This window comes from Nicotiana tabacum, chromosome 13 (assembly GCF_000715075.1).
Source record: "Nicotiana tabacum cultivar K326 chromosome 13, ASM71507v2, whole genome shotgun sequence".
Classification (NCBI taxonomy): Eukaryota; Viridiplantae; Streptophyta; class Magnoliopsida; order Solanales; family Solanaceae; genus Nicotiana; species Nicotiana tabacum.
This window is the reverse complement of record NC_134092.1, coordinates 7,396,607-7,417,050: the sequence shown is the minus strand read 5'-3', so window position 1 is coordinate 7,417,050 and position 20,444 is coordinate 7,396,607. Positions and strand designations below refer to the sequence as shown.

At 37.6% G+C, this 20,444-nt stretch overlaps 1 protein-coding gene across 1 annotated transcript; it reads right to left on the bottom strand.

Moving 5' to 3' along the window:
• Window positions 1–3,488: 3,488 nt before the first annotated feature.
• LOC142167960 (uncharacterized) lies at window positions 3,489–4,043 on the bottom strand. Its single transcript, XM_075228600.1, has one exon. It carries the CDS (start codon window positions 4,041–4,043, stop codon window positions 3,489–3,491), a length of 555 nt encoding a protein of 184 aa, XP_075084701.1.
• Window positions 4,044–20,444: the final 16,401 nt, after the last annotated feature.

Below are 20,444 nucleotides of genomic sequence, written 5' to 3'. Positions count from 1 at the left end.
GAGGTAGAGACGAGATGGCCGACTATGACACTCACTATGGGTCAATAATATTAAATAATCATGAAAATAGAAATATTTATATCAACGATGATTCACATAATTAACAATAATTTATTGAACCAGTAGAAGTAATTAAATTCCTTCAATTTCAATAATTCTCAGTATAATAATTAAATTTTTTCAATTCAAATAATAAATTCCACTTTATCAAATAGCTTTACAAGCTACAATTTAATTTCAATAAATTTCCAATTTATCAAATAATTTTACAAGCTGTAATGAACTGTCCAAGTATTGTGTAATTATTATTATTATTAAGCACGATTTCTGCCAAGGACGTACGGCCCAATCCAGAGTGTCGTGTACACTGCCGAGGGACATGCAGCGCGATCCATAGATGCATCTATCCTGCCGAGGCGTTCGGCCCGCTCCACAAGAAAGGAAGACATTTTCTTATGTGCCTCCGGAAGGACAATATGTTTATTATAAGATAAATTTGGGAGGAGAACAATTTCTTTTAACAATTAATTGATTTAAATAGAAAATCAAGCCTATGAGATTTCCATCATTTAATATCTTTATCTAACAATTCACAATATATTCATATATATATATATATATATATATATATATATATATATATATATATATATATATATATATATATATATATATATCAATTAATATTAATTAATCAAAGAATACAATTTACACAAGTAATACATGCTTTGAGTCATAAACTACCCGGACTTTAGCATTAATAGTAGCTACGCACGGACTCTCGTCACCTCGTGCGTACGTAGCCCCCACAATTAGCAACAATTATTTAATCTTAATCACCTATGAGGTAATTCCCCCCTCACAAGATTAGACAAGAGAATTACCTCGTCTTGCTCCAATTTAATCCACTATAAGGCCTTTTTTACGATTATCCAACTCCGTCTGGCTCGAATCTAGCCAAAATAATTCGATACAATCACTAAATATTATAGGAATCAATTCTATAAGAAAATACTACATTTTAAAGAAAAGATCCGAAATTAATTAAAAATTCGCCCGCGGGGCCCATATTTCGGAATCCTGCGAAAGTTATAAAATCCGACAACCCATTCAATTACGAGTCCAACCATACCAGTTTCACTCAAATCCGACTCTGAATCGATACCGAAATCTCAAAATTTCTTTTCTATGAGATTTCTAAACTTTTTCAAATTTCAATCTCAAAACACTAATTAAATTATGAAAACAATGATATATTCGTGTATATTGATCAAATCCGAATTAGAATCACTAACCCCAAATGTCTTTCCTTGAAAATCTGTCAAAAGTCGCCTCTGTTCAAGCTCAAGTTTGTCAAAAATGGCAAATGGGTTGAATGCCTCTGTTTTTATAACTTACAGATCTGCCCAGTTCGATCTTGGGAGTTCGATCTTGGGAGCTCGATTTTGGGAGTTCGATCTTGGGAGCTCGATCTTGGGAGTTCGATCTTGGGAGTTTGATCTTGGGAGCTCGATCTCGGGAGCTCGTTCTCGGGAGCTCGATCTCGGGAGCTCGTTCTCGGGAGCTCGATCTCGGGAGCTCATTCTTGACAGGGGTTCGATTTTTGTCAGGCAGTTCGATTTTTGACAGGCAGCCCGATTTTGACAGCATTTTCAGCAGAAAAATTGCAGCAGCTTTTGCAGCAGCTAAGTCCTACTTTTGATCCGTTAACCATCCGAAACTCACCCGAGGCCTTCGGGACCTTAACCCAAAATACCAACAAGTCCTAAAATATCATACAAACTTATTTGAAACCTCAAATCACATCAAACACCGCTAACATCACGAATCATGCTCCAATTCAAGCTTAATAAAACTTAGAACTTTCAACTTCTACATTCGATGTCGGAACCTATCAAATCAATTCCGATTAACCTCAAATCTTACACACAAGTCATAAATTACATAATGGAGCTATAAAAATTTTCGGAACTGGATTCCGACTCCGGTATCAAAAAGTCAACTCCCCGGTCAAACTTTCAAACTTTAAATTCCTATTTTAGCCATTTCAAGCCTAATTTCACTACGGACTTCCAAATAAAATTCCGATCACGCTCTTAAGTCCAAAATCACCATACGGAGCTGTTGGAATTATCAAAATTTTATTCTGGGGTCGTTTTCTCAAAATGTTGGCCGAAGTCAAACTTAGCACTTTAAGGCCAACTTAAGGAACCAAGTGTTCCGGTTTCACCTCAAACACTTCCAAATCCCGAACCAATCATCCCCGCAAGTCATAAATCATTACAAGTACCTACGAAAAGTTTTATTTTAGGGAACGGGGTTCTAAAAATTAAAATGACTGGTTGGGTCATTACATCTATTGTCTCAATATGATACCCATTTCGGCGGATATCTTTAAAGCTCAACAAGTTCCTCTTGGACTCGGAGGAGAACATTGCATTATCTATGATAAGCATTGTTCCCTTAGGCAGAGTTATAGTAGTTCTTCCAGAGCCTTCAATTAAATTACTACTACCAGAAATTGTAGTAACATCTGCCTTACACATACTTAAATGAGAAAAATATTTTTTCTTGTTGAATATAGTATGTGTCGTACATGAACCAATTAAACAAATATTTTTACAATTGAACTTTGATCCAAATTTGCTTTATGGGATATCCATGTTAGCTTCCAATGGTTTGGCATACAAAAAAAAATATACGAATAAATATTAATATTTTAGAGAAAAGGGAAAGAAATAAAGTTAAACCAATGATTCAATAATGACTTTTTAATACAATTTCGAGCAAACTCTGATTATGGTACAAATAATTACATAACTAAAAATAATGCAATTATAAGTATATGCGTCGAGCTACGTTCCTTTTGCATTTCCATATCAATCTGTCAGTCAATTCTCAACTATATAGGCATAGTATTCTTCTTGATAAAAATAATTAATGCAATATTGTGTTGATGCATGTACTGAGCCAGAACAATTTGAAAATAATATGTTCTTTTAGAACATGAAGTTTATACAGATGCCTTTTTATCTTTTCTTTGTCAAATAGTTTGTTACGTTTTTTTTTTGGTATGATTTTGTGGCAATATAGAATTCTAAACTACTTAAAATACTTGGCAATTCTTTTATTTAATGCAGTATAAAGAAGCATCATGGTGCTTACGAAGTAATAACTAAAAGGGTGTAGAATTTCATAGAGCACAAGATAATGACTACAACTATTAAGCTACGGTGTGAACTGTAACAGAATCTAATTTTTAATCACAAGAGGGAAAAAAGAACGAAGAGAACTGAATTCAAAAACCTATCAAACACATGCATTCGTATGATGTCAAGTCATCAAGTTTTTAAATACTTCTTTAATCAAAACGAACTAACACTATTTCATAAGATAAATGATACTAGTTGATACTAATAACTACTGCTTATGTAAATAACTGTGATTACATGTGTTTATTAGCTACTACGAATATTGAAAAATAAAAATCAAACTACCCAATCGTCTTTAACCACAGATTCATCACCGATCAAGTGATTTATTTTTCCATCAGAGTGCTTAAAAGAGTCTGTCACATCCAAGTGAGTGATGTCAAATTTATTATCATAGACAAAATTAAGGTCAGGACATTTATTCTTTAGAGATACTTGATAAAACTCAACCAAATGTCTTGGTATACGGCAAATATTTGCCCAATGCCTTTTTCCACCGTAACGAAAATATTCAGTTTCTGAACCATTTGTCTTTGGCTTCTCATCTTTCCCTTTCCACTTTTGGTGGTTATTTTTCTTTGTGGGGTGATTAACACCAGGAAAATTTCTTCCTTGGCCACGACCACGACTACGAACAAGGCCACGACCTTTTCTACGCTTAGAATAACTGGAATACACCTCATCCACTTCACGCAATAGTGTAGACCCAGTGGGTCGATTTTCGTGATTTCTCATGAACAAGTCATTATTTCGTTCAGCCACAGGGAGAAGAGAAATCAACTCAGAGTACTTCTTGAAACCTTTCTCTCTGTACTGCTGTTGCAGTACCATATTGGAGGCATGAAACATTGTGAATATTTTTTCAAGCATATCATAGTCAGTGATAATATCTCCACAGAGTTTCAATTTAGAAGTAATTCTGAACATCGCAGAATTATATTCAGAAACAGACTTAAAGTCTTGGAGCCTCAGATGAGCCCAATCATATCGTGCTTGTGGAAGAGTGACCAACTTTAAGTTGTCATATCTTTCCTTTTAGCCATTCCACAAAACAAGTGGATCTTTGACTGTGAGATATTCTATTTTCAACCCTTTATCAAGGTGATGGCGCAAGAAAATCAAGGCCTTAGCACAGTCTTGGGTAGATGCTTTATTTTTATCTTTAATGGCGTCTCCAAGACCCATTGCATCTAAATGGATTTCAACATCAAACACCCATGTCATATAGTTCTTGCCCGAAATTTCAAGGGCAACGAACTTTCTTTTCATAATATCAGTCATAATTAAAAGAGGAAAAAAGTTATACCTTAATCTTCTCAAAGAGTTTCTTGAGACGGTAGAGTCTCGTGCTGATAACGTGAAATGAAACAATAAAAGAAGAAGAACAATATTGCAGAGAAAGAAAGAGATGGAATTCTTATTGAATTTTGGGATGAATTACAATGGAATAGGACCCCTCTATTTATAGGAAAAGAGTGACTTAGCCACCAAGTAAAATCCCTAAATTCTCTCTAAAATATAGACATTCACCTTAAATAAAACTCTATTTATAACAAATATATATTTCTTACAAAAATTGGGAAGCTTAATGTTGGAATTTGAAAAAAGGAAAATTATTTGGTTTCCTGTTCGGTATTGATATTGGAGCTTGATTAATCCGGATTCATATTGTGTAAGACTCATTAAAATGAAAGTGCTCTCCTTTGATTACGGGATAAGGGATTTTATCCATCCAACAACAAATTTTGAAGGTTTAGAATTTAAACTTAATATTAATAGATCGGTCAAAATTATTAATAAAATAAAGGAGGTCTATTTTTAAATTAATTATATGTTTAAATAAATGAAGCTTACTGACTTGTAATGATTTGACAAGCTTTAGCTCTAAGAAACATGAGGTGATTCCCATGTAGGTGTCGCAATATAATTTTGGTTAAGGAACAATTAATATAATCAAAGCCAAATCTTTGGAGTTCATATTAAGCTAGCGTTTGGCCATAAATTTTTAAATTTATTTTAAAAAATCTGATTTTGGTGAAGTTTGGTTTGAAGATGAAAATCTGTTTGGACATAATTTTTCAAAACATATTTCACTTTTGTTTTGAAAAAAATATGAAACGTGACTTATACCCATAAGTTCTAAAAACTATCAAAAATATCCAACAATACCAAACAAACAAACTTGTTAATCTTGTTTATGCATAACTTTCATCGATACCGTTCATTATTATTATTACAAATCATAGTCTTGAACATAGCTAAGTTTGGCATAAAATCATCATTTTTAAAATAAACTACATAATACACTATCCTAAAACCATAACCTGATATTTTAATATTAACTCCTAATAACATAATCACTAGCTATTACAATTCGTCAAACTGCAATAATATTACAAGATCCATCAGTCCAAAAAATAATGATACTAGTAACTAGCTGGTGGATTAGTTGGGTCATAATAGATGGGGTATTTTTTTTTCAAATATAAAAGTTTGGGGTAATTTTGAAATCGTTAATAAAATCCAAAGATAATATTTTGGGTCAAAAACAGGTGTAGAGCTAGTTTTGAGATTTGAAAATTTTGCTTTCAAAATCTGCCAAAATATGAATAAAATCTATAAACAAACAGGTTTTGCCAAAAGAAATTTGGAAAAAACTTGGCAAAATCTATGGCCAAACAGGGCTTAAGAAATTAGGGATTCAAAAAAAAAAAAAAAAAAAAAGAGGTCGGTAACACTAGTCTATTTTGCAATTTTGGATGGCATTTTTCTACCTCTTATTGGATGCTATATCAATTCCCAACTTAGATCTTCCAACAACTTTATCTCTTTTTAATTTTGTTTATTCTTGGTTATGCTATATTTGGTGTTAAGTAAACAATTGTCTTTTGTGATTAGCAAAAGTAAAACTGCAATTTTCAAGTGAAATGTTAATTTTTCATATTTCTTTGATTGTAAAGTATATATTTCATTACTTTAAAGGAGCAGGTTTTGTAATGATTTTTTCAAAGAAGGTAATAAATTTCGATCATCTATAAAATTTAGGAATCAAAAGTCATTTTAGTGTCCTGATCTCTCAACCGCTTTCTTTTATGACAATATCATAATACAGTCAAACTTCTCTATAACAGCGTCGTTTGTTCCGAATATTTTTTGATGTTATAGCGAAGTGCTGTTATAGAGAACATATATTATGACATAACATAAAAATTAGTTCCGAAAAAGTTTGGCTGTTATAGAGAGGTATTGTTATATAAGGATGTTGTTATACAGAGGTGTGACTGTAATATTGATTGTATGTTTCTTGTTATAATTAAAGATATGGAAGAAAAAAAGCCCGTGAAATTTTCTAAATTCGCATTTGAGTTCACAATTTTAATTATTTTGATTCACAATTTCCTATTTGTCCAAGGAGAAGCCTTTTCAACTCACCAACATAATAGAGATAGTGGATAAGCCTAGTTGAATGGTGGTATCATTCTAGTTACTACAATGGACTCAAGTGCACCCCTTTCACAGCTCTATATAGTCCGGTTAACATCGTTGTTTGTTCCAAATATTTTTAGCTACTATAGCGAAGTAATGCTATAGAGAACATATATTGTTACATAATATGAAAAATGGTTCCAAATTTTTTTTTGACCGTTATAGAAAAGTATTATTATAAAGGATGTACATATATTACAACATAGCATGAAAAATTGGTTCCAACGAAAATTTGACCATTACAACAAAGTGTTTTTATAAAGAATGATTGTTATAGTCTTACAGAGAAGTTTGATTGTATCATAGGGGAGACACGATTTACCTTAAAAAGAAATTATAAGTTTTGTGCAATGACGAAATAAAAAAAAATCACGCCATCATATAACTTAAAAGGCAACTGATACAAACTGTGATGACCCAAAATATCATCTTTAAATTTAATAATTAATTATGTGTTCTAAGACCTCAAAAAATACTATTTATCATTCCTCGACTTGCGTGCGCAATCCGTAAAAATTTTATGGAAAGTTTTTATGTGCAAAATGAATTTAAAATGTGGATTAGAGTTTTAAAACTCAATTGAGTCGACTTTGGTCAATATTTTGAGAAAACGGACTCGGATCAGTGTTTTGACATTTTCGGTAGGTCCATATCGTGATTTGGGACTTGGGCGTATGCCCGGAATCAAATTCCGAGGTCCCTAGCCCGAGATATGGAATTTTAAAGAAAAATTAGAATGTTTAAGTTCGAATAGTGACCGCATGTCTAATTATGTGAAAACGACCCTGGAATAGAATTTTGATGATTCCAACAGCTCCGTATGGTGATTTTGGACTTAGGAGCATGTTCGAAATTTTATTTGGAAGTCCGTAGTTAAATTAGGCTTGAAATGGCTAAAAACAAGAATTTAAGTTTGGAAGTTTGACCGATGAGTTGACTTTTGATACCGGAGTCGGAATCCAGTTTCGAAAATTTTCATAGCTCCGTTATGTCATTTATGACCTGTGTGTAAAATTTGAGGTCAATCGGAGTTGATTTGATAGGTTCCGACATCGAATGTAGAAGTTGAAAACTCTTAGTTTCATTTAAGCTTGAATTGGGGTATGATTCATGGTTTTAGCATTGTTTGATGTGATTTAGAGGTTCGACTAAGTTCGTATGATCTTTTAGGACTTGTTGGTATATTTGGTTGAGGTCCCGAGGGCCTCGGGTGAGTTTCAAATGGTTAACGGTTCAAAAGTTGGACTTAAAAAGATGCTGCAATTTTTCCTCTTCTGTTGGACATTCTAGGTTGTGATCGAGCCCAGATATCGAGCCCAGGGTTGACGAGGCACAGGCTCGAGCTTGTGTGTCGAAGCCACGATCGAAGGTCCAGCTCGAGGACATGATCGAAGGTAAGGCTCGAGGGCTAGGATCGAGGCCCATGCTCGATGCCCTGATCGAAGACCCAACCTCGATGTCCTGATCGAAGGCCCAACCTCGATGCCCTGATCGAGGCCATGACCGAGGTCCAGGCTCGAGCCTGTGATCGAAGCCACGATCGAGGCCCAGTTCCGAAGGCTGCTCGGCAGTTTTATAAAAAGAGGGCATTGGTCTCATTTGCCATTTTTGACGTACTTGAGCTTGAGCAGATGCGACTTTTGGCAGATTTTCAAGGGAAAAATATTGGGGTAAGTGATTCTAACTCGGATTTGGTCTACATATACAAGTATATCATTGTTTTCACCATAAATTAGTGTTTTGAGATTTAAATTTAGGAATTTTTAGAAATCTCATAGAAACGAATTTTTGAGATTTCGGTATCGATTCGGAGTCGGATTTGAGTGAAACTGGTATGGTTGGACTCATAATTGAATGGGTTGTCCGATTTCATAATTTTCGTCAGATTCCGAGATGTGAGCCCCGCGGGCGAAGTTTTAATTAATTTCGGGATTTTTAATAAAAATGTAGTATTTCCTTATAGAATTTATTTCCTATAATTTTTAGTGATTGTATCGAATTATTTTGGCTAGATTCGAGCCAGACAGAGTTGGATAATCGTGGAAAAGGACTTATAGTGGATTGAATTAGAGCAAGACGAGGTAAGTCTCTTGTCTAATCTTGTGAGGGGAAAATTACCCCATAGGGATTAAATTGAATAATTGTTGCTAATTGCGGGGGCTACATATGCACGAGGTGACGAGAGTCTGTGCGTAGCTACTATTAATGCTAAAGTCCGGGTAGTTTAAGACTCAAAGCATGAATTACTTGTGTGAATTGTATTCTTTATTAATTAAAATAATTGATGTATATATTGTGAATTGTCATGAAAAGTAGAAAAATATGAAATTTTCATATGCTTAATTTTTATTTAAATCAATTAAATGTTAAAAGAAATTGTTCTCCTCCCGAATTTACCTTATAATAAATATACTCTCCTTCCGGAGGCACATAAGAAAATGTCCTCCTTTCTTGTGGAGCGGGCCGAACGCCTCGGCAAGATAGATGCATCTATGGATCGCGCCGCATGTCCCTCGGCAGTGTACATAACACTCTGGATCGGGCCGTACGTTCTCGACAGAAATCGTGCTTAATAATAATAATTACACGATACTTTAATAATTTATTTCAGCTTGTGAAGCTAATTAATAAATTGAAAAATCCTTGAAATTTAATGAATTATTATTCTTGCTTGTTTAGGAATTAATTGTTACTCTTGTAAATCTGATTTAATTGATAAATTAAAATTTATTTGAATTGAAGGAATTTAATTAATATATATAGAATTGTTACATTTGAAGGAATTTGATTATTTCCGCTGATTAAATAAATTATTGTAAATTCTGTAAATCATGCTGATTTAAATATCCTAGTTTTATTTCAATTAATTATTGACCCATAGTGAGTGTCAAAGTCGGCCATCTTGTCTCTACCACTTTGAGATTAGGCTTGATACTTACTGGGTACACGTTGTTTATGTACTCATACTACACTTGCTGCACTTTTTGTGCAGGATCTGAGACAAGTACTAGTGGAGGACCTATCATCACATACCCACGTCATCCCGAGGCATAGTGGTGAGCTGCCTTTCTGAGCCGTTCTGCAGCTACCAGTGTCTCTTCTTATATTTATATTCTGTCTATTTCATTTCAGACAGTATTTGAAGTTTTGTATAATCTACTAGATGCTCATGCACTTGTGACACCGGGTCTTGGCACACACATTGGTAGAAGTTGGTATTTTATTATTTTCTTGGAATAAAAGTTTAACCAATGTACGATTGACTTATTAGTTGGCTTGCCTAGCTGTAGTGTTGGGCGCCATCACGACCTATAGGTGAAATTGGGTCTTGACAACATGGTATCAGAGCACTAGGTTCACGTAGGTCTCACAAGTTATGAGCAGACCTAATAGAGTCTTATGGATCGGTTCGGAGATGTCTGTACTTATCTTCGAGAGGCTATAGGGTGTTAGGAAATTACCTTTCTTCATATTCCATCGTGTAATTAATGTAGCAGTAAAAATCCTTCTCTTATTTTCTCACAGATGGTGAGAACGCGCTCGAATGAAGTTTCAGACCACGGAAGAGCTACTCCCCTAGTTGCTAGAGGCCGAGGCAGAGGCTGAGGGAGGGCTCCAGCCCGTGGTAGAGGGCGAGGACGTCCCAGGACTATTCCAGTTATGCCGCCAGTGGATCCAGCAGAGAATCCCATTATTGAGGAGCAGGGTGAGGTGCCTGTGGCAGAGCCAGCTCCGGTGGACTTCACATCTGCACCGGAATTTCAGGATGCCATGGGTCGTATGCTGCGATTCATGGACAATATGACTCAGGCCGGTTTATTTTCGGCAGACCCAGTCACATCTCAAGCGGGCGGGGGAGCATAGACCCCTACCGCGCAGGCTCATGGACAGGCATCTGCTGTATATCATACCCAGGGTGCACTACCCGTGGGTGGAACCCAGCCAGTGGCAGCAGCTACACCTGAGCCCAGGCCAGCTGTAGCCGCCGATCCTCAGAAACTATTGGACAGATGGACTAGACTACATCCTCCTGTCTTCGGGGGTGAGTGACATGAGGATCCACAGGATTTCATTGATCGTTGCAAGGATAGACTGTACAACATGAGGATATTGGAATCCCTGGGGTTGATTTCGCTACTTTTCAGCTAGAGGGTAGAGGCCGTAGATGGTGGCAGTCTTATGCTCTTGGCAGACCAATAGATTCTCCTCCCATGACTTGGGACAGGTTCACCCGTATCTTCTTGGACAGGTATATTCCACCCTCCCATAGGGAAGAGTTGCGGTTTTAGTTTGAGCAGCTCCAGCAGGGTCAGATGTCAGTGACTGATTATGAGGCGAGATTTTCTGAATTATCTCGCCATGCACTAATGATACTCCCTACTGAGGCAGAGAGAGTGCGAAGGTTTGTAGCCGGTTTACATACTGGTATTCAGGTCACTATGGCTCGAGAGGTTGAGATGGGTACTTCTTATGAGCGAGTTATGGAGATAGCCCGGAAGATTGAGGGTGTACGCCAGCGGAGCCGAGAGCAGATTATGAGAGATAAGCGGTTCAAGTACTCTGGAGAGTTCAAAGGTGCTCCGTCCGGGGGCAGAGGTCAGTTCGTGAGGGGGCAGTCCAGCAGACCCCCATATCCAGCACCACCACCTCCTCGAGGTGCTCCAGTGTGACCTTATCTCAGTGCTATCCCAGAGAGTTCTTACCGCCCACCAACTATTCAGGGTCCTCCCAGTGGGTATTCACGTCCCTAGGGCCAGACGCTTAGTCAGCAGCCCATCGCACCGAAGAGTTGTTACGAGTGCGGGGATCCCAATCACATGCAGAGGTTTTGCCCTAGGCTTCGGGGTAGACTAGTACAGTAGGGTCAGCAGCCTATGCTTACCAGACCAGTTGCTCCACCAGTAGTCTGACCACCCAGAGGTGGAGGACAGGTGGGTAGGGGTCGTCCTAGAGGTGGAGGTCAGCCAGGCGGAGGCCAGACAGTTGGCGCTCCAGCTCGGTTCTATGATTTTCCGGCTAGACCAGATGCAGAGGCCTCAAATGCCGTGATTACAGGTATTATTTCTGTTTGTGGCAAAGATGCCTCAGTATTATTTGATCCAGGATCTACGTATTCATATATGTCATCTCTATTTGCTCCATTCCTGGGTGTTTCTCGTGAGTCCTTGAGTACTCCTGTTTATGTGTCCACTCTTGTGGGCGATTCTGTTGTTGTGAACCGGATCTACTGGTCCTATATTATTACATTCTATGGTTATGAAACTAGAGCAGATCTCCTATTGCTTGAGATGACTGATTTTGAAATTATTCTGTGCATGGACTGGTTGTCTCCATATCATGCTAATCTAGATTGTCATGCCAAGACTGTTACCTTGGCTATTCCAGCATTGCCTAAGCTGGAGTGGAAGGGTTCTCTTGTTAGTTCATTTAATCGAGTTATTTCTTTTATAAAGGCTCAACACATGGTTGAGAAGGATTGTTTGGCTTATCTAGCCTATGTTCGGGATACTACTACAGAGACTCCGGCTATTGATTCAGTGCATGTAGTTCGGGAGTTCCCCGATGTATTTCCGTCAGATCTTCCAGGTATGCCACCTGATCGTGATATTGATATCTGTATTGACTTGGCTTCAGATACCCAGCCTATATCTATCCCACCGTATCGCATGGCTCCGAAAGAATTGAAAGAACAGCTTGAAGAGTTACTAGCCAAAGGGTTTGTCAGACCGAGTGTATCGCCTTGGGGTGCACCAGTATTATTTGTGAAAAAGAAGGATGGAACAATGCGGATGTGTATTGATTATCGCCAATTGAACAAAGTCACTATTAAGAACAAGTACCCGTTGCCGCGTATTGATGATCTATTTGACCAGTTGCAGGGTGCTAGGGTATTCTCTAAGATCGACTTGAGGTCGGGGTACCATCAGTTGAAGATTCGGGATTCGGATGTTCCGAAGACTACTTTTCGGACTAGATATGGTCATTATGAGTTTCTGGTAATTTCTTTCGGTTTAACTAATGCCCCGGCAACGTTTATGGATCTGATGAACAGAGTATTCATGCCATATATTGATTTGTTTGTCATTGTCTTCATTGATGACATCTTAATCTATTCGTGCAGTAAGGAGGAACATGAGCAGCATATGAGAGTAGTGCTTCAGACATTGCGAGAACAAAAGTTATATGCTAAGTTCTCTAAATGTGAGTTTTGGCTTGAGTCTGTAGCATTTTTGGGACATACTGTATCGGGCGAAGGTATTAAAGTTGATCCCAAAAAGATTGAGGCAGTTCAGAATTGGCATCGTCCCACTTCGGCGACGGAGATCAGGAGGTTTCTGGGTTTGGCAGGTTATTATCGTCGGTTTGTGGAAGGTTTTTCATCTATTGCAGCACCTTTGACCAAATTAACCCAGAAGGGTGCTCCATTCCGATGGTCCGATGTTGTGAGGTGAGCTTTCAGAAGCTCAAGACATCATTGACTACAGCACCAGTGTTAGTGTTGCCTTCCGGTTCAAGGATGTATACAGTGTATTGCGATGCTTCGCGCGTTGGCTTGGGTTGTGTATTGATGCAGGAAGGGCAAGTTATTGCATATGCTTCACGTCAGCTGAAGCCCCACGAAAAGAATTATCCGGTACATGATTTGGAGTTAGCTGCAATTGTTCACGCTCTTAAGATTTGGAGGCATTATCTTTATGGGGTGTCTTGTGAAGTTTACACTGATCATCGCAGTTTGCAGCATTTGTTCAAGCAGAGGGACCTAAATTTGAGACAGTGCAGATGGCTGGAGTTACTAAAAGATTATAATATTACTATCCTGTATCATCCAGGCAAAGCAAATGTGGTTGCAGATGCCTTGAGCAGAAAGGCGAAGATTATGGGTAGTTTGGCTTTCATTTCAGCAGAGGAAAGGCCATTAGCCTCAGATATTCAGTCCTTGGCTAACAGACTTGTGAGGCTGGATATTTCAGAGCCCACCCGAGTTCTTGCATGTGTTGTGGCCCGATCTTCACTATTTGAGCAGATCAAGGCTCGCCAGTATGATGACCCACACCTGGTGGTTCTTCGTGAAACGGTACTACGAGGTGGTGCCAAGGAAGTCACTATTAGTGCAGATGGTGTTCTACAACTCCAGGATCGTCTGTGTGTTCCTAATGTGGATGAACTGAGGAAAAAGATCATGGAGGAGGCACACAGTTCTCGATATTCTATTCATCCAGGTGCTATGAAGATGTATCGTGACTTGAGGCAGCATTATTGGTGGTGACGAATGAAAAAGGACATAGTTGAGTATGTAGCTCGGTGTCTAAATTGCCAGCAAGTTAAATATGAGAACCAGAGGCCAGGTGGCCTACTTCAGCAGATGACCATACCATAGTGGAAATCGGAACAAATTACTATGGATTTTGTAGTTGGGTTGCCGCGGACCTTGAGGAAGTTTGATGCAGTTTGGGTGATTGTTGACAGGTTGACCAAGTCGGCACATTTTATTCCTATTATGACTACGTATACTTCAGAGAAGTTGGCCCAGATTTATATTCAGGAGATAGTTCGGTTGCACGGTGTGCCAATTTCCATCATATCAGATAGAGGCCCTCAGTTTACTTCATATTTCTGGAGAGCAGTACAGAGTGAGTTGGGGATCCGTGTAGAGCTCAGCACATCCTTTCATCCGCAGACCGACGGGCAGTCAGAGCGGACAATTCAGATTTTGGAGGATATGCTCAGGGCATGTGTGATCGACTTTGGAGGTCAGTGGGATTGGCCGAGTTTGCTTATAATAACAGTTACCAATCCAGCATCGAGATGGCTCCATTTGAGGCTTTATATGGTCGGCGATGTCGTTCAGCTATCGGATGGTTTGAGCCATGTGAGGCTAAGTTATATGGTACTGATTTGGTAAGGGATGCCTTGGAAAAGGTAAAGTTGATTCAGGAACGACTTCGTACAGCACAGTCCAGGCAGAAAAGTTACGCGGATCAGAAAGCGCGTGATATATCATTTATGGTAGATGAAAGAGTTCTCTTGAAGGTTTCGCCGATGAAGGGAATTATGAGATTCAGAAAGAAGGACAAGTTGAGCCCAAGGTTTATAGGCCCATTTGAGGTGTTGAAACAAGTTGGGGAGGTTGCTTATGAGCTTGCATTGCCTCCCAGCCTATCGGGAGTTCATCCGGTTTTCCACGTATCTATGCTCCGGAAGTATCATGCCGACCTATCACATGTGTTAGACTTCAGCACAGTTCAGCTAGATAATAGCTTGGGTTATGAAGAGGAGCCAATTGCCATTGTTGATAAATAGGTTCGCCAGTTGAGGTCCAAGAGGGTTTCTGCAGTAAAAGTCCAGTGGAGGGGCCAACCAGTCGAGGAAGCGACTTGGGAGGCCAAGGAAAACATGCGGGGCAGATATCCAGACTTATTCAGCACTTCAGGTATAATTCTAAACTCGTTCGAGGACGAACGTTTGTTTAATAGGTGGAGAATGTGATGACCCAAAATATCATCTTTAAATTTAATAATTAATTATGTGTTCTAAGACCTCGAAAAGTACTATTTATCATTCCTCGACTTGCGTGCGCAATCCGTAAAAATGGATTTAAAATGTGAATTAGAGCTTTAAAACTCAATTGAGTTGGCTTTGGTCAACATTTTGAGAAAACAGACTCGGATCCGTATTTTGACAGTTCCGGTAGGTCCGTATCGTGATTTGGGACTTGGGCGTATGCCCGGAATCAAATTCCGAGGTCCCTAGCCCGAGATATGGAATTTTGAAGAAAAATTAAAATATTTAAGTTCGAATAGTGACCGGATGTCTAATTATATGAAAATGGCCCTGGAATAGAATTTTGATGATTCCAACAGCTCTGTATGGTAATTTTGGACTTAGGAGCGTGTTCGAAATTTTATTTGGAAGTCCGTAGTTAAATTAGGCTTGAAATGGCTAAAAACAAGAATTTAAGTTTGGAAGTTTGACCGATAAGTTGACTTTTGATACCGGAGTCGGAATCCAGTTCCGAAAATTGTCATAGCTCCGTTATGTCATTTATGACTTGTGTGTAAAATTTAAGGTCAATCGGAGTTGATTTGATAGGTTCCGACATCGAATGTAGAAGTTGAAAACTCTTAGTTTCATTTAAGCTTGAATTGGGGTATGATTCATGGTTTTAGCATTGTTTGATGTGATTTAGAGGTTCGACTAAGTTCGTATGATCTTTTAGGACTTGTTGGTATATTTGGTTGAGGTCCCGAGGGCCTCGGGTGAGTTTCGGATAGTTAACGGATCAAAAGTTGGACTTAAAAAGCTGCTGCAATGTTTCCTCTTCTGTTGGACATTCTAGGTTGTGATCGAACCCAAATATCGAGCCCAGGTATCGAACCCAGGGTTGACGAGGCACAGGCTCGAGCTTGTGTGTCGAAGCCACGATCGAAGGTCCAGCTCGAGGACATGATCGAAGGTAAGGCTCGAGGGCTAGGATCGAGTCCCATGCTCGATGCCCTGATCGAAGGCACATGCGATGCCCTGATCGAAGGCCCAACCTCGATGTCCTGATCGAAGGCCCAACCTCGATGCCCTGATCGAGGCCATGACCGAGGTCCAGGCTCAAGCCTGTGATCGAAGCCGCGATCGAGGACCAGTTCCGAAGGCTGCTGGGCAGTTTTATAAAAAGAGGGCATTCGTCTCATTTACCATTTTTGACGTACTTGAGCTTGAGCAGAGGCGACTTTTGGCATATTTTCAAGGAAAAAATATTGGGGTAAGTGATTCTAACTCGGATTTGGTCTACATATACAAGTATATCATTGTTTTCACCATAAATTAGTGTTTTGAGATTTAAATTTAGGAATTTTTAGAAATCTCATAGAAACGAATTTTTGAGATTTCGGTATCGATTCGGAGTCGGATTTGAGTGAAACTGGTATGGTTGGACTCATAATTGAATGGGTTGTCCGATTTCATAATTTTCGTCGGATTCCGAGATGTGGGCCCTACGGGTGAAGTTTTAATTAATTTCGGGATTTTTAATAAAAATGTAGTATTTCCTTATAGAATTTATTTCCTATAATTTTTAGTGATTGTATCGAATTATTTTGGCTAGATTCGAGCCAGACAGAGTTGGATAATCGTGGAAAAGGCCTTATAGTGGATTGAATTGGAGCAAGACGAGGCAAGTCTCTTGTCTAATCTTGTGAGGGAAAAATTACCCCATAGGGATTAAATTGAATAATTGTTGCTAATTGCGGGGGCTACGTACGCACGAGGTGACGAGAGTCCGTGCGTAGCTACTATTAATGCTAAAGTCCGGGTAGTTTAAGACTCAAAGTATAAATTACTTGTGTGAATTGTATTCTTTATTAATTAAAATAATTGATGTATATATTGTGAATTGTCATGAAAAGTAGAAAAATATGAAATTTTCATATGCTTAATTTTTGTTTAAATCAATTAAATGTTAAAAGAAATTGTTCTCCTCCCGAATTTACCTTATAATAAATATACTCTCCTTCCGGAGGCACATAAGAAAATGTCCTCCTTTCTTGTGGAGCGGGCCGAACGCCTCGGCAAGATAGATGCATCTATGGATCGCGCCGCACGTCCCTCGGCAGTGTACACAACACTCTGGATCGGGCCGTACGTCCTCGGCAGAAATCGTGCTTAATAATAATAATTACACGATACTTTAATAATTTATTTCAGCTTGTGAAGCTAACTAATAAATTGGAAAATCCTTGAAATTTAATGAATTATTATTCCTGCTTGTTTATGAATTAATTGTTACTCCTGTAAATGAGATTTAATTGATAAATTAAAATTTATTTGAATTGAAGGAATTTAATTATTATATATAGAATTGTTACATTTGAAGGAATTTGATTATTTCCGCTGATTAAATAAATTATTGTAAATTCTGTAAATCATGCTGATTTAAATATCCTAGTTTTATTTCAATTAATTATTGACCCATAGTGAGTGTCAAAGTCGGCCATCTTGTCTCTACCACTTCGAGATTAGGCTTGATACTTATTGGGTACACGTTGTTTACGTACTCATACTACACTTGCTCCACTTTTTGTGCAGGATCTGAGACAGGTACTAGTGGAGGACCTATCATCACCTACCCACGTCATCCCGAGGCGTAGTGGTGAGCTGCCTTTCTGAGCCGTTCTGCAGCTACCAGTGTCTCTTCTTATATTTATATTTTGTCTATTTCATTTCAGACAGTATTTGGAGTTTTGTATAATCTACTAGATGCTCATGCACTTGTGACACCGGGTCTTGGCACACACATTGGTAGAAGTTGGTATTTTATTATATTTTTGGAATAAAAGTTTAACCAATGTACGATTGACTTATTAGTTGGCTTGCCTAGCTGTAGTGTTGGGCGCCATCACGACCTATAGGTGAAATTGGGTCGTGACACAAACATTAATTAGTAACCTTACAATAATGAAAAGCATTATCATATATTATATTAAAAGCACGAATGCCCTTAGCGAAATGTCATTCGCCTTTTTTAACGTCAGAAAATATATTTCACATGGGACAAAATAGTAATTTAGTTATTTGCCTAACTTTTAGGACTTTAAAATTAGCTAAAATTTTGGTTTTTAAATTTTTCCTTATTTAAAATATGTATCTCTTTATAAAGATATTAAATTCACTAAATTTCCTTTTATAAATAAATTACTAATATTTAGGAGTTTGAGATTATTGGTAAATTTGCCACTTCTATTCTCAATGAAAGTTCAACGTATGGAAAAAGGTTTGAAGTCTACTGTCACGATCAAAAATTCCACCACAGGCGTCGTGATGGCACCTAATCTCTAAGACTAAGTAAGCCGATTTCAATTACATTTTGAAGCCATTTTTTTTAAGTAATCAAAACTAGCGAAAATAATTACGATATACAACCTCCCAAGACTGGTAGTACTGAGTCACGAACTCTAACTGAATACATGGAATGATCCCGAGGACCGAATATACAATACTGTTTGATTATAAATTAACAGTACAATGAAATGAAAAGACTCCAAGGGACTGCGATGACCAAGCAGCTCTACCTTGAATCCTTACGATCCCGCTTTAACTCTGCTCAAGTCCGATATCTCCAATACCTGGCTCTGCACAAAAATCTGCAGAAGTGTAGTATGAGTACACCACGGTCGGTACCCGGTAAGTATCAAGACTAACCTCAATGGAGTAGAGACGAGGTACAGTCAAGACACTCACTAGTCTAATAACATGTGCAATATAATATACAAAATAATATGAAACAAATAATAATAAGGGCAGGATAAAATAACCAGTTATATGCACAACAGACAACAAGTACCATTAATATCACTCAACAATTAATAAACACAATTACACCCAATTAAATAAAGTCCTTCAAATAAATGTCTTTCACATATAATTCTTCCAGATAGATCTCTTTTAAATATAATTTTCTCAAATAATTATTTTTCAAATATAATTCTTTCAATAAATCTTTTCAAATATAATTTCCTCAAATTAATATTTTTCAAATACAATTCTTTCATATAATACTTTCTAAGTAAAAATCCTTCCAAATAAATATTTTGAATATAATTCTTTCAATTAAAAAGTCACCATGTGACACCTCATTTCATAATCATAAAAATACAGGTCTCAGCCCATTTTTATATTTTTATTAAACACGGGTCTCAACCCATTTTCATATTTCCACGGCACCTCGTGCCCATAATTAAATGATTATATTTTTCCGGCACCTCGTGCCCTCATTTCATATCACAGCTGCACGGATAATTCATGTGCCAATTATCATTATCATTTGCTCACATTTCATATCACAATTGCACGAACAATTCACGTGTCGAATATCCTCCTTATTTACTCAAGGCACCTCGTGCCTATATTTTATTTTATAATCCACCTGGCAATAGCCACAGACTTTCAATTTCAACATAAAACATATTGTTATCAATTTACTATCAACAAGACCAATTGTACAATGCATAAAAATAAACATAAGAAAAATCACAACATCACATAAAAATCATCAACACCACAACCCCACATCATCACATATCGTCCCTGACAATAGCCACCCTTATCGCTCCTATTGCCACCCTTATCACTCCTATAGCCACCCTTATCGCTCCGCCCAGACAATATCAATAGCCACTATTATCACTCCTATTACCACCCTTATCGCTCCTATAGCCACCCTTATCGCTCTGTCCAGACAATATTCCAACAAACACAACAACAGTGAAATGCCACCCTTATGCCCACATAATATCAACGGTGAAATGCCACCCTTCTCTCCCCAAAATAATAACTCACACAATACAATAATTTACACAGAAAATTAATACGGCAACATAATAAAATCAATTCATATCACAATTTGCCCAAAGGCCACAATCAAATTCCAAAGATATAACAAAATTAATTAATTTCACAACAAATAGCCCAAGGCTCCACACAATATATATATATAACACTCAAAAACAATCAATAGAGATAGAAATTACTCAGCATAAAGCAAAGCCTTCATTAATGTAAATTTAGATAATTATATTAACACTTATTCTTAATCTCGCTTAAATTAATTATTTGCATAAGAAAATTCATACTGGAATTAATTTCCAAGAAATATTAAACCAACAATACTCACGAAATTTCATAAATATTTCAAGTAACAATCACATCAAATTATCACATAAAAATAAATTCAACAATAAGGATTTAGGCATGGCAAAC

Coding starts and splice junctions, on each gene's coding strand:
- LOC142167960 (XM_075228600.1), bottom strand. CDS start 4,043: ATGGTACTGCAACAGCAGTACAGAGAGAAAGGTTTCAAGAAGTACTCT.